The sequence below is a fragment of the Nannospalax galili genome, unplaced genomic scaffold, assembly GCF_000622305.1.
Source record: "Nannospalax galili isolate Female #2095 unplaced genomic scaffold, S.galili_v1.0 scaffold786, whole genome shotgun sequence".
NCBI lineage: Eukaryota > Metazoa > Chordata > Mammalia > Rodentia > Spalacidae > Nannospalax > Nannospalax galili.
The window spans coordinates 2666582-2681570 of record NW_008355774.1 but is presented as its reverse complement, the minus strand read 5'-3'; the positions used below and the strand labels follow the sequence as shown (position 1 = coordinate 2681570).

At 43.7% G+C, this 14989-nt stretch overlaps 1 protein-coding gene across 1 annotated transcript in view; it reads right to left on the bottom strand.

The window, feature by feature from the left end:
- The window catches only part of LOC115067688 (F-box/WD repeat-containing protein 12-like), a 33586-nt gene extending 26459 nt beyond the window's left edge, over positions 1-7127 (bottom strand). Inside the window, exons 1-4 of the mRNA XM_029556131.1 lie at positions 7038-7127; positions 6215-6252; positions 5789-6021; positions 4493-4641 (exon numbers count right to left, since the gene is read on the bottom strand). Of these exons, the coding sequence (XP_029411991.1) occupies positions 4493-4641; positions 5789-6021; positions 6215-6252; positions 7038-7127 (510 nt within the window). The remainder of the gene's footprint in view (positions 1-4492; positions 4642-5788; positions 6022-6214; positions 6253-7037) is intronic.
- Positions 7128-14989: the final 7862 nt, after the last annotated feature.

The window sequence follows — 14989 nt, the reverse complement described above, 5'->3', positions numbered from 1 at the left end:
TTTTTTCCCCGCAGTGGTCACCAAAGACTGCAGAGCTTTATAACAGGCAAAACACAGAGCATAAAGAATGTGGAATGACAGAAGGAAGTGGGACATCTGTACCATCCCTTCCTTCAAGGCTCAGGAGCATTGAGGAAGAAGAGGTGGAAAGAATGAAAGAGCCAGTGAGAGTGGGGTGGTGTGGAACACTGTCACCTAGGCAAGACATGGCTATCACTGTTGAACTTACAACAGTTGAGATAATCTGTACAGGATTGCCTCACAAGTGGGCCTGTGACTGGGTGTGGTGGCACAAGCCTTTAATCCAAGCACTCAGGAGGCAGATCTCTGAGTTCGAGGGCAACCTGATCAATATAGTGAGACAGGACTATACAGTGAGTCAGTTTCTCCCTCTCCCTCTCCCTCTCCCTCCCTCCCTCCCTCCCTCAGAAAAAAGGACTTGCCTGTCCACACCCTGTAATACAATGGCATAGCCATTGGTAAGGCACATGTGCTCCTCTAAATAAAATCCAACCTACACTCTTGTAAACAACACTAATGAAATCCTTGCCCCCCCACCAAAAGGTGAAAAAGGGAGAAAAAGACAAATGGCATTGGAATGGGACAAGGGAGGCTAGCAGGGGTGAATGATAAGACATACATGAATTATATATGATATATAATTAAGCAAATTATGTATAAGTAATATAAGCTAAAAGCCACATATGAAAAAGACATAACAGGGGAAGGGAGACTGGTGGGTAGAGGAAGGGGATCAGCCAGAATGAGGAGTCATACAAAAGGGTTATGGGGTGAATATAATCAAATACATTAAAAATTAATAAGAGCAAGACACCCTCCTCACAAAAAAATCTTCCAACAAAAACTCTAGGACTTGAGTTGTTTAAAGAGAAAGACCTTTACAATGGGGTATGGCTTAGTGGGAAAAGTGCTGGCTCTGCAACTCTGAAGACCTGAGTTTGAATTCTTAACATCGACATAAAAAGCAGGGCAGAGGCAGGTGGATCTCTGTGAGTTCAAGGCCAGCCTGGTCTACATAGTGAGTTCCAAGACAGCTGGGGCTACAGGGAGACCCTGTCTCAAAAAGACACACAAAAAAAAAGACAAAAAAAAGAAAAAAAAGCAGGGCATAGCTCTATGAGCCTCTAAATAGAACACCAGGGCAACAGACAGGGAGATCTTAAGGACTTGTTGCCAGGCAGCTTAGCAGAAAAGGCAAGCTTTTAGTTGAATGAGAGACCCTGTCTGAAAGCACTAAGGCAGAAGCAGCAGAGGAAGACACCCTACTTTGTGCTCTGGCCTCTCTATATCTAGACCATGAGAATCTGTACACTCACATGCATGCACTATACACATACACCACATATGTGCCCCCCCACTTTGAAATGAAAATGAGAAAACACTGAAGAAACTGAAGAAATCACTGGAAGATGTGCATGGATTGAAAACATTATTATATTGTTCAAAAGTTCACACTACCAGAAGTCTACAGATTCACTCCAACCCCAAGCAAGATACCAATGACATTCTTCATGGAACTAGAAAAGCAATCCTAAAATTCATAAGGAAACTGTTGTGTAGTAATTTCCTTGAAGTTAAAAAGTATTCCTAGCCGGGTGTGGTGGCGCCTTTAATCCCAGCACTTGGGAGGCAGAGGCAGGTGGATCTCTGTGAGTTCAAGGCCAGCCTGGTCTACATAGTGAGTTCCAGGACAGCTGGGGCTACAGGGAGACCTGGTCTCAAAAAAAGAAAAAAAAGTATTCCATCTTGAAAGAAGATTTAAGACTTCAGGATGTTCTAAAGAGAAAATGTCATCCTGCAGGGATGTGTTAAGACTCATGGAGTTCTCAAGAGAAGCCTCCTAAAACTCAGGAAATAAACAACTCAGAAACCTCAGGAAGTCCCTGAAACTGACCAGATGCAGTAGGCAACATCCCTCTCTGAAGCATGTATAAGCAGAAAGTCCTGCTGAGAGACACTGTGAGATCAGCCAAGCTGCCTGGAAAACAGACCAGTAGAGCTGCCTGGAAGAAATGCCCTCCTACTCTTGAGCTGCCTGCAAATTGCTCATGGAGCTCTAGTTTCCAGCTTTCATGAGTTGGCACCTGTGTGGGATGGGCTTTAGGTGCTTCAGCTGCTTTTGAGCCATCCCTGCTTCTGTAAGTAACCCCTCATGCATATTCCTATAAGTAACCCTAATTAAAAACTCATTTGTTTGCCAAGGTAGACTTTGGTGGTGTCCTTACTTTGGTCTGTCATCAATTACCTATCTTGAAATAGGTTTGTTCGTGTCCAGGAATATTATCATACCTCAGAAACACAAAAGACCCTTCTTAATCAAAGCAATGTTGAGTGAAAAGGGCAGAGCTGGAGGCATCACACCTGATTTAAGTCATACCTCCTGTTTTCATTGGCATAAAACCAGAAACATGCTCCATTGTGTTGTAATAGGAAATCCAGAATTAACTCGAGGCATTTATAGTTATATAATTCTTGACAAAGTGTTAAAAACTGCAGAAAGGGCAGCCTCCTTAACAAATGGAACTGGGAAAACTGAATATCGAGGTGTGGAAGACTGAAACTTCACTCTTAATTCCGCACTCAACACAAAAATCAAGTAAAAAAGATCATAGACCTTAATGCAAGATCTGAGGCTCTGAAAGGATAGAGGAAACGTAGGGGAAGGGAAACACTGCAGGACACTGACTCAGGAGTGATTTTCCAGGTAGGACTCCAGAGGCACAGAAGCAAAACAAAAACTGGCAAGTGGGGATTCTATCACACTGAAAGGTTCTGCATAGCAGGGGAAACAAGGAACAGAACTGAGAGATGAACTTATAAAATGGGAGGAATATTTGCTGACTCTTTACCTGACTGAGGGTTAATTCTAGAATATAAAAAGAACTCAGAAAACAACTGTTATCCAAGTGTTAGGGATGTGGAGGGGGCAGGATCAGGAATTCAAGATCACCCTCAGCTATAAATCAAGTGTAGTCTCAGCCAGGGAGGCATGAGAGCCTGTCTCAAAAAAACCAAAATATTATAGCTGGGTATTGTGGCACATGCCTTTAATCCCAGCACTTGGGAGGCAGAAGCAGGCAGATCTTTGTGAGTTTGAAGCTAACCTGGTCTACATAGTGAGTTTCAGGCCGGCTGGGGCTACAGGAAGACCCTATCTTAAAAAAGACCAAAAAAACAAAAAAAACAAACCAAAAAAACAAAGCAAAAAAAACCCAAACAAACAAAGGGCTAGAGAGATGGCTCAGTGGTGTCTCAGCAGTTAAGAACACTGGCTGTTCTTGTAGAAGACCTGGGTTTGAATCCCAGCACCCACATGGCAGCTAACAACTGTCTGTCACTCCAGTTCCAGGGGATCCAACAGCCTCTTCTGTCCTCCGCAGGCACTGCATGACATGGGTGCACTTACCTACGTGCAGGTAATACACACATAAAAATAATAAAATATTAAGAAAACAAACAAACAAAAAACGCCCAAAAATGAAACAAAACAAAAACCAAGTAATGGACAAATGGGGGCTGGGAAGATGGTTCAGTGGTTAAGAGCACTAACTGCTCTTGCAGAGAACCCGGGTTTGGTTCCCAGAACCCACATACCAACTAACAACCATCCATAACTCTAGACCTAGGGGATCTGACACACTCTTCTGGCCTCTGTGGGCATTGCACACTCGGGTGTACTCACATGCATACAGGCAAGATACTCATAAAATTTAAATAAAAATATAAAAAGGGCAAATGACCTCAATGAATATTTCTAAAAATAAGAAATATTAATGGTCAATTAATATGTGAAAGCATGCTCAAATTATTAGCTATCAGGGAATTCAAAACAATGTGACAATTAAATGCTACCTCACTTTGGCTAGAATGTCTATAATTAAAAAAGCAAAAAACTAAACCAAATATGGTTGAGGATGTGGTGTGGGACTCTTATACATTTTAGAGGGAATATAAACAGGTATAGTCACTATGGAAATCACTATGGAGCTGCCTCAAAAAAACTAAAATAGAACGATTTTATATCCAGCTCCACTTCCTGGGTATATTTGCTAAGGAAATGAGGTCAATATTTAATAATTAGGTGAATGTTCATGTTTATTCAGGCTTTATATACAATAGCTAATGTATGGTATCAACAGCTGAATGAATAAGGAAAACATGGTGTATCCACAATGGGGGAATGTGATTCAGCCATTAAGAATGAAAGCAGGCCATTTGCAGAAAATGGACAGAACTGGATATCTTTATGAAAGTATTACAGTAAATCCCTGGGATTTATACAATTACTTTTGAATAACTATATTGAAAGAAGTTTATTGCATGTCTATGATCTAAATGGAAAAGTCACAAATGACAGTTTCACCTGTTTTGAAACTTTGCTTCTTTTACTGATCCCAAGCATCCTTTCCGTCTCACTGCTGTTTCATGTCTCACAGGATGGACAGAGGTTCCTAGAATTTCCGGTACTCACCTCTTGCACATCCCAAGTAGAAAGCGTGCCCTCGTCAGACACTGTGCAGAGGATCGACTTCCCTTGTCCATCCATGGTGAGGCTACTTCCTGAGAGATACTTTATAATTCTAAAGTCTCCTGTAAAGAAACCCCAACAATTCTTGGCCACTAGAGAGTTCAGGAATAATTCAAACCAAATAAAAAGATGTTTTAGCTTTCATGTCCCCTCAAAAAAGACTCTGGGTGACACTGTGGACAGGATAGATGGAGAAAGAGTCAGCCAAGCAAGCTACAGTTTGGCCATGTGGTCAGATACTGTTTTTCCCCTTTAATCTGTTTCTATAGCTATACAATGGATGTAGAGAGTTGGGGATAAAGCTCAGTTGGTAGAATGCTTGCCTAGCATAAGGCCCTAGATTTAATTCCTAACACCCCTTAAATATACTACATAGAGAGTTAAAGGCTCTGGGGATACACAATAACCTGTCTTCTCAAAAATATTTATTATTTTTCTATTTTATGTGTATTGCCTGCATGTAAGTGAGTGCACCCATGCCGTACAATGCCACCGAGGTCAGAAGAGGGCTTTGGATTCCCCTGGAACTGGAATTAAGGTTGGTTTGTAGCTGCCATGTGGCTGCTGGGAATCGAACCTGGGTCCTCTGCAAGAGCAGTCAGTGCTCTTAACCCCTGAGCCATCTCTCCAGCCCCACAATACACTGCCTTTAAAAAAATGTCAAAAGGATATAAGAATCTCTTTATCAGGAGAAACCAATTCTACAACGTTGTCTCCTGACCCTCATATGCATGCTATAGCATGCTTGCGCCTCTACGTAGGCACTCACTACAAACTAATAACAATGATGATCATGTCTATAACTTTTAGAAAACTGTCCCAAGCATTAAAAGAGGTTTGGATAAAATGAATTGTGGAGCCTATGGTACTTGGGAATTTCCACAAAAAATTTCCCCATGTGCTGGGTGTGGTGGCACATGCCTTTAATCCCAGCACTAAGGAGGCAGAGGCCAGCCTAGTCTACATAGTGAGTTCCAGGCCAGCTGAGGCTACAGGGAGACCCTGTCTTGAAAAGACCAAAAAAAAACTTCCCCATGTTTTTATTCTAGGAGGTGGTGGAAAACCTTCAGATAAGGGAGTAGCAGGCCTGATTTTATGCTGTGAAGTGACATGTCTGGCTCCTCCATCCAGTAGACCACAGAGGAGAATCAAGACTGGTTCCATGGCTGCCACAGCAACCAGACCCTTGAAATTTTAATTACCCCTCCCTTCATAAAATGAAAACACAGGACTACCTACAAAGAGGAACCAGTGCAGGTATCTCCTCCAGGGGCCCCAGCTCCATACCAAAGCTTCCAGGTATTTCTCTGTAGATGAAGTCTTCCGGCCGAGCCCACTCCATGCAGCGTTCTTGTCTTGTTCGGCGGCGGAAGAACTGTTTCCAGGTCTGCGCACCCAGCTGTTGCCACAGCTGTGTGCACAGGTGTTCCCGGGTGACGTCACCGAAGCACCATTTCCTCAGACACAGCCTCCTGCAAGAAGAGTCACAGTCCCATCAGGCTGACCCCAGTCAGTTCACCCCCTCATCAGTTCACTCTCAGCCAGTGTTGGCAAGAAGCTTTCCTCACGAGGACCTTCCCGGGTGCATCCCCCACACCACAGGTGCAGGTGCACAATGAGATGGCCCGCCCTGCCCTTCCCTCCTCACCCTGCCCCTTTCCTTACCTCCACAGGCTCTCCCTGTCTGCGACCACATTCCAGCTCTGTGGGAGAGAAAGGAGTCAAGCCAGCAAGCAATACTCAAAACGGGCTTCTCCCTGCTCTCATTTGTTCTGGGCTGGACCCACAGGTTCATCAAGCACAACCCCAGCTCGCCTGAGAGACCTATTCCTGCTGATGCAGGGAAGCTGTCATCCTGTGAGAGCTCAGAGAAAGGAGGGCTGGTTTCCAAAGGCTTGAAATGGGAGCCTCGAGGAGAATTTGGGCAACACAACTTGCATCTATCAGCTTGTCGTTTTATTTAACAGATTTTTGGGGGTTTATTTTTATGGTTTTGAGATAGGGTCTCATGTAGCACAGGCTAGCCTCAACCTGGCCATGTAATTGAGTTTGACCTTTAAGTCCTGATCCTCTTGCTTCTACCCCCAAAGTGCTTTGATTACAGTCATGCACTACCACACTCCGCTCATTTCACAGAATTTGATGCCCTCATAGTGTGTGGTGCTAACCCGTATCCTCATGTATCACTGTGCTACTCTGCAGATTGGTGTTCCCCTTGGTCAAGAAAAGTGATTCTGGCCCAGAGATGCTTATTGGTCAAGAAAAGCCACTGGAGCCCAGGGACGCTAGTGTGTCTGCACTGGATGGAAAGCTCTAAGGTAAATGTAGGCAGGGTTGAAGGAAGGCTGTGTGGTGTGAGGCTGGGGGAGCCGAGACTCCACAGCTGAGGGTGAAAGGCCAGAGGGGGCCTCAGGCAGGAACATACAAGTGGGGAGTGCAAGGCAAGAAGCTGGTCAATTAGACAGCAGGGGACAGTGAGAATCTTTACCTTGTTCACTTGGGCAGCCTGGAGCAAGCTGAAGCCGTCCAGATAGCTGAAGATTTCTGCCAGGGGCTCTGCAGGCAAATGGATCTCCATCTCACCTGGCTGAGCCATGTTCAGTCTCCTTTCTCTCCTCCAGCTTGCTGTGAATTTAAAGGCCTGGCCAATGAGGGCAGCGTTTGGGGGGATTTCCACCCTCAGCCCATCAGGCTCTGATTGAAACAAGCCTCAGGTGGGCAGACTAGTAGCCTGACCTCCACTTGCCTCATCCCTGGGCCAGATGCACACAGCTGAGGCTGCCCCACCTAAACTCACTCCACAGTGCTGTTCATCAGGGAGATGAGCCCAACAGCACCTTCCTGGTACTGGGAACAGGAAGTACATGACCTGAGGCAGCCCCAGTGACTGATGTATGTGTCAGAACTTTCTAGAAAATATCAAGTAACGCACTCATCTTCTCCAGGTGCTATTGCTCATGTGAAGCCATTAAGTTGCTCCAGATTCCTGGTGTGGGGAATCTGCTTGCCACAGTGACATGTCCACTTTGAACTGAATTGGCTCAGGGGGCCTGTCTCAGTGACAACACAGCTTCTGGGTTTCCATTTATGCATTTAGCTTTTGAGTAGAAAGGAGGGAATGACCTGACTGGGCTGGGGAGATGGCTCTGTTTGTAAAATACCTGCCATGCAAGTTGTGGACCTGAGTTCAGATTCCCAAAAAGAAGACAGAAATCCATGGAGGAAGATTCCTGACATCTATCCACCCCTGACCTCTGCACATGCACACAACACATTTTTCCACATGCCTGCACATACAGGCACTTGCACATAAATTGCACCCCCCATACACACAGATGATCTGACAAACATCTTTGTAGAGGTCTATGCTAAGGGAGCAGGCCTTGTTATAGTTGCTATAGTTGTTATAGTTGTTACAGTCACTGCTCTGTTACTGATATGGTGGTTTCCTATAGTTACAAATCTCCCATGACAGTTCATTTCAGTACTTTGTACTGAGTGTCATGAAATTAATGTTGGGGTTCCTGAAATTCAATGTTGTTTGTTTTTTGAGGCAGGGTCTTGTTCATCCCAGGCTGGCCTCAAATTTTCTATGTAGCTGAGTCTGGCCTTGAAGTCTTGTTCATCCTGTTCCCACTTGCTACGTGACTACTATGATGACAATCTTGTGACACCCACTATGCCTGATTTTTGCTTTTGATTTTTTTGTATTTGATTCTTTTTTTTTTTAAACAGAGACTCACACTATATATAGCTCAGGCTGGCCTGGCACTCACTATGTAGCCTAGGTTAGCTTCAAACTTTCAGTACCCCTACCCTCAGCCTCCTGAGTGCTGGCATTATAGGCATGAGCAACCAGAACCAATTATAAACCCGTGATTTTAAAAACAGGGAATAGCAAGATGGCTCAATGTAAAGGTGTCTGCTGTTGAACCTAACAACCAGAGTTGATCATTGGAACCCACATAGTAGAAGAAAACTGACTCCTACAAGTTGTTGGAACTCCACCCATGCAGAATAGTGTGTATACTATCATTTGCCTCCCCAAAATAAATAGATGTAATAAAGATGATAATAAAGAACTCAGGGTGGAGAGAGAGAGAGAGAGAGAGAGAGAGAGAGAGAGAGAGAGAGAGGAGAAATTCTAAGTGTATCTTGTTTGGATGTCAAGGTCATTGGGTCATAAGTTGCTCTCCACAACAAGTTCATACATGAAACCCCGAGAGCTCTCTCTTCTTTCTACCATGTGAAGACACAAGATGCCAGCAGTCTGCAACCCAGAATCCATGCCGACACCACTATCTCAGGTTTCTGGCCTCCAGAACCAGGAGAAAGAAATTCCTATTGTCTGTGAGCACCCGGTTTCCCAGACTCTGTTCTAGAAGCCTGAACTAAGTCTGGGTTCCTCTGTGAGGCTCTGTGCTGATGTCACAGCCTCCAGAAGACCCAAAGCTCTGGTTCTCAGGAGCACCATCTTTTCTACACTGTGATCTGAATCACTAGCCAGAGCCAAGACTATTTGTAGATAACTGTCTTCTTCCTCAGAATTTGGAGTTTTCAGACAACAGGGCTGTTAAATTAGATCCTGAAGCACTGAACCCATGGAACCACATCTGAGCCCAAGAAAGTGACTAAAAGAGAGGCATACTTGTGTGACACTTTACCCACTGACACATCTCTTAGCCCTTCATGTTAGAATTCTTGCAGGGACTTGTTCATTAAAGTGCTTATCATTAACATATTAGTGAAAGAACAGTGTTTTGAGACTGTCTATTTAACCAAGGCTGGCCTGAGTTTCACTACATAGACCTCATAGTAGAACTTTTAAATCTTGATATACATCCTGGATTTTCTCAAAATATATTCACACATGGACAAATAACACATGGACTGAACCTTGGCCATCAGCTCCCTGCCAGCTCAGCTCAGCATATCCAGGCCATAGAGATTAGAATTGATGCCTAAGTTGCTGCGCACGTTCTCCCTTGGTAAGGTGGGAATGGGCGCTATCTCTAGCTCTCTCTCTCTCCATCTGTCTGTCTTCCTGATTGAAAACTCCTGTAACTAATTCAGGTTCTTTACCCCACCTTCCTTCAGTCTGTCAGCCTCCGTGTTTTTTTTTGTTTTGTTTTGTTTTGTTTTTTGTTTTTGTTTTTGAGATAGGGTCTCCCTGTAGCCCCAGCTGGCCTGGAACTATCTATGTAGACCAGGCTGGCTTTGAACTCACAGTGAGCCATCTGCCTCTACCTCCCGAGTCCTGGGACTAAAGGCATGTGCCACCATGCTTGGCTCAGCATCTATTTATACATGATGAGGTAAATCCATACAACAGTAAATAAAGAGAAAGTGAAGGTGTAAGTTTCTAGCTAAGTTCTGATGTAAAACACTATGAAGTCACTTTTAGTCACTATGATGGCTGGAAGATGGCTCTGTCAGTAAAAGTACTTGTTCAAGCATGAAGCTCTGAGCGTGGATCACAGCATCCTTGTAAACTGTGGGTGAAGTCCCACACACCCTGCAACCCCAGCACTGAGGAGAGCAGAGACAGGAGGATTCCCGGGGCTTGCTGGCTGACAACCTGCTGAAAAACTGAAGCTCCAGGTCCAGGAAGAGACCCTGCCTCAAAGGAGTAAGGTGGAGAGTGATAGAGCAAACCACACGGTCTCCTCTGGCCTCCGGGCATGTGAACAGGCATGTGTACTTGTACACACATGTATGTATACATCACAGGCACACATCACACAAACCACTAACATACTAAATAAACTTAAATAAATAAATAAATAAAGTTTTCACTTTGAAGAGTCATTTCGGTGGCTGGAGAGATGGCTCAGTGGTTAAGAGCACTGGCTGCTCTTGCAGATGACCTGGGTTTGGTTCCCAGCACCCACATGACACCCAACAACTCTTGGTAACTCCAGTTCAATGGAATCTGACACCTGCTTCTGGCCTCTGGGGGCATTGCCCTACATGGGTACACTTACATATATGCACTCAGACACATAAATATACAAATAAATACATTTTAAAAAGTCACCATGAAAAGTCTGGCAGCAGAATGGTGGTGAAGATAGTGATGGGCCATTCCCAGTGGAGAGAACAGTCGTGGTGCACAACCACATGAAAGCCTCCTCACAGAGAACTAAAACTCAGAGAGATTTGAAGTTACAACTGCCACTTCACTAGATAGAATTTGGTGATATCCAATGAGGAGACTTAGGGACGTGGGGGATGACGTTAGAAACCTTAACTTTTCAACATCATGATTAGGTTGGCTGCCAAGTTAAGTAGGCTTTCATGGAAAGATCCCCAAGACATTAAACTAAATTAAACTATCATGTCTGGATCAATGCACGCATTTGATTTACAGATTCAAAAATGAAACAATTCAAAATTGGTGCCTTTCCTCATACACAAACATTTATAGCATACTGAAAGTAAATGCACACAATCCAACATCATGATTTCTCATTCTATGGTTGGATCATTTTACTTTGAGTATTAATCAATACATTTTGGAGTTTGAAAAGTGGCTGCGGACCAGGGTAATGACTCACAGCTATAATCCCAGTCCTTGGGAGACTGAGGTAGGATTACTGTGAGTTTGAGGCCAGTCAGGGATACACAGTGGATTCCAGGCTACCCTAGGCTAAAAGGCTGAGACCCTGTCTCAGAGAAAGAGAGGTAAAACAGAAAGGCCTCATGTTGACTTTATTTAAGCATTTATTAGTAATAAGAAATCAGAAAACAATTTTTTTCCCACACCAATGTTCTGTGCATCTGAAGGGAATCAAGGCTATGAGGACCTGTTTATATTTAGACACTATAGTGCCGTTATGGTTCCAGCATGGGTCAAAATGGCTAATGATAGACCTCTGGATGGCTATGGCTCAGCATAAAGTGACACTAGATGTCTGGAGAACCCCAAAAGTAAGCAGTGATATAATCTGTTACATAACCAGTTTTAGCGAAAAACATACTTTGAATAATTTCCTATAAAAAGTTTTTAGGTGGTCCCTTCCTGTGAACCAGAGTTGTAAATCCCTCCTGTGAGCTGGAGCTATGCTGCCACACCCCCCCCATCATGAAATGGAGCTGAGGTCCCCCTCCTATGAACCTGGAGTCATGGTTCCCTCCCATGAAGCTGAAGCTGAGGTCCCTTCCCATGAATTTGGAGCTGTGGTTCCCTCCTGTGAGCTGGAGCTATGTTCCTCTTCTGTGAGCTGGAGCAGAGGTCCACTCCTGTGAGCTAGAATTGTGGTCCCCTCCTACACACTTCCACCCCCCCACCTCAACCCCCTGAGCTGTGGCACTGGAGTAGTGGTTCCCTCTTGTGAACTGAAGCTGTGGACTCCTCCCATGAGCTGGAGCTATGGCCCCTCATGGGAGTTGGAGTGGTGCTCCCTGTCGCCCCCAACCTCCCAACCATTAGTTATAGGTGTGGTCTCCTTCGGTGAACGTGAACTATGGCCCTTCCTGTGAGCTAGAATTGTGGTCCCCTCCCATGAGCCTGAAGCATTGGTCCTCTACCATGAACCACAGTTCCACATTCCTCTGGCAGTAGGCTAATGGTGGAGTAGAGCAGAGCATGGAGGACTTCCTGATGCTGGGCAGCAGTTTCAATCTTCTCTTTTCCTCACAGCTCCCCTCCCCTGAGGTTCAAGGTTGTGTATGGCAGAGGCTTTGCCACTTGTGCTGGGAACAGGGGAGGCCTTGTTATTTGCAGATTCTTGTCTTTGGAGGACTGATTCTCTGGAATGAAACTCCCACCTCCTCTGAGGCCCACCTGTGGTCCTCACTCCATAGGTGGTCCTGGGTGTCTAGGCCTTGATGTCGGACCTCTCTCATGATCAGGCACCAAGAGGTTTTCTATTATTTTTCTATTACATTTCTACAGTCCCAGTGTGCCTTCACCTATGCCCTAACTGAACTTGTAGAGATAAAAATCAATATGGGTTTTTATCTGCATTTCTCTAATTACTAAGGATGTTATTTTTTTCAAATAAAAAAATTATTGAGAATTTCATACATGCATATAAGGTGTTTTGATCAAATCCATGCCCACTCCCTCCCCTCCAACTCCTCCCATATCTCCCCATCACTTTTTTCCTGACAACTTCATGTACATTTTCTTTTCTTTTTTTTTTTTAATAGGCCTTTTTGCTACTCTCACATTTCCCCCTCTGGAGAGGTAACCCTAAAATCTTTTAGGGATTAGATAAAAGCTCCCAAATACTTTTAACATTTTTGGCCTTTGGAACAGAGTATGTTGCTAAGAGGCCCAAGGACATTTTGACTTTTAGCCAAAAAACTGGGTACTTTTCTTTGGGTCTTTTTACCCTAACTGCCTAGCCAATTCCTACCTCCTATTCTTATCACACCATCCTCTGAAGAGGTTACCCAAATTGCCAATAGGGAATCAGGATGCAGAAGCTCTGTCTTCTTCCATGCTGAACAGGAGTACAGGGTGAGGCAGTTGGAATGCCCTTTCAGTGGGCCTATCTAAAAGACTCCCAAATTGCATAACTCTTATCTGTAAGGTGAAAAGAAAGTCCTTGACTGGTGAATAGGAGATGTGAAGGAGAAGTAAAGGCAAGAGCAGTTAGTATTACAAGTTCTGGACGGGAACCCGAAAAAAGTCAGAACTCGGCAAATTTCAAATGCTTATATCAGAGTCCATTGGAATTTCTTGTCCAGAGCTTCTAAAAGCATCCCTCTATTGGGTTCCTCCTCATTTTTCTTTTGTCTTCCAAGGCTAGACTCTAGAGTGATGGATTCAGGATTTGTTTTTAGGCATTTTGATAACTGTTAGAGTGGCTAGAATCTGTGTCATTTCCTTCTCAAAGGCTTCTAGATAGGGGGAGAAAAGAAATTTAGCTGTCATTTTAGAACAATAATGGGCTGTCTCCCTTAGCTACAGGTGGGCACTACAGTACTGGAGACCAAGATTTGAAATCTTACATCTGAGCAGCACTTTTTTGCTTAGAAACAAAATCATCAATGAGAGAGAGGTAATTGTCTAAATAACATTTTATATGGACTTAAGCCTAATGTCTGGGAAGTGTAATCCCTTGAATTCTTAAATATACTGATCACTTTAATCTTTGGTTATACTTTCCTTTTGGGTGTTTAAGACCATATAGTTGGCCCATATAAACCAATTTATTTTTACTCTTAAGATCATTTGAGGATCTGTTCCTCAGGGGTCACATGGGCTTGGGATGAGCCCTGGCTCCTTTCTTTTACCAGTTCCATCTATGTGAAGATAAGTCAAAGGTCCTGCTTGACCGTGGCTGGCTTCACTTGGAAGCATGGAGGAAATGTTTCCTCTGAGTTTGACCCTCCTCTTTGTAGACTGGACATTGGTTCAAGTCCATTTAGTGGGGTCTCCATGGCCTCCCTGAACAAGAGGACAGGTGATTCACCACAGGTACTGGACATTTTGAGAGATGCTCCATAGGCCCCTGGAACTTAGTCGACCTTGGAGGGCAAGGAACAAAAAACTGTCCTTTAAGTCCCTCTGACCAGATTAGTATAGGCCTCAAAATATGACTGTTAAACATCCAAGAAGGTTAGTTCCACCAGACTAACACTTTTAATTACTATGTGCCATGTAGATAAAGCTTGGGCAAAAACCAAACATTCTCAGAAATACCTTGACTAGGCATATATTATGTTCCTTGAGCTAGTATGTATTAATTTGGGCTTTCTCATTTTTTCTATTTTGGAAAATATCTCCATTACCATATCCTTTCAACATTTTTACATTATCATTTTCTTTTTTTAATAATTATGAGACATAATAACATTAGCAAATAAATTTTCCATCTGTTGTGAGAATTCTTTTCCTAGGGATACTAAGCAATGCTTATCTCCTTTTAAGGTTCTAGTGTCAAACCAATGTTTAAAGTTTTCCTGGAAAACCAATGAATTTACTAAGCTTACTTACAGAGATGACTGAGGGGTTGCTGAGGTGAATGAGTGACCTGTGGGTATATGCACACTGGAAAGCCTTTACCCAGCATGGATCAAGCCATCTCTTCCTAGCCTTCCCCAGATTATATACTTTAACCCTCCCCAAATCCAGGAGACCATGTGTGATTAGGGCCAAAATACATACAGTTGGTTGGGAAGAGTGGCTAGATACTCTGGTGAGGGTCCAATGACTCTGCTTTCCCCTCCTTTAATGAAGGCACACAACCATCAACAAGCCCAATTGTGATGATGTTTAGCAAGTAGGCACAGCTGAAGTCGTGATGATGCTAGTTATTTCACACATAAGAGGGGCTGTATAGCATCATTTTATTAAAAGAACATGGAATTTAAAAGGATTTGGTGCTAGGATACTCAAATGAGGGCGAACAAATGTTGTTTTTCTGAGTCTGTGTTATTTCATTTAGTGTAACAGTTTATAGATCCAGGATGTTGAGCATTTTTAAG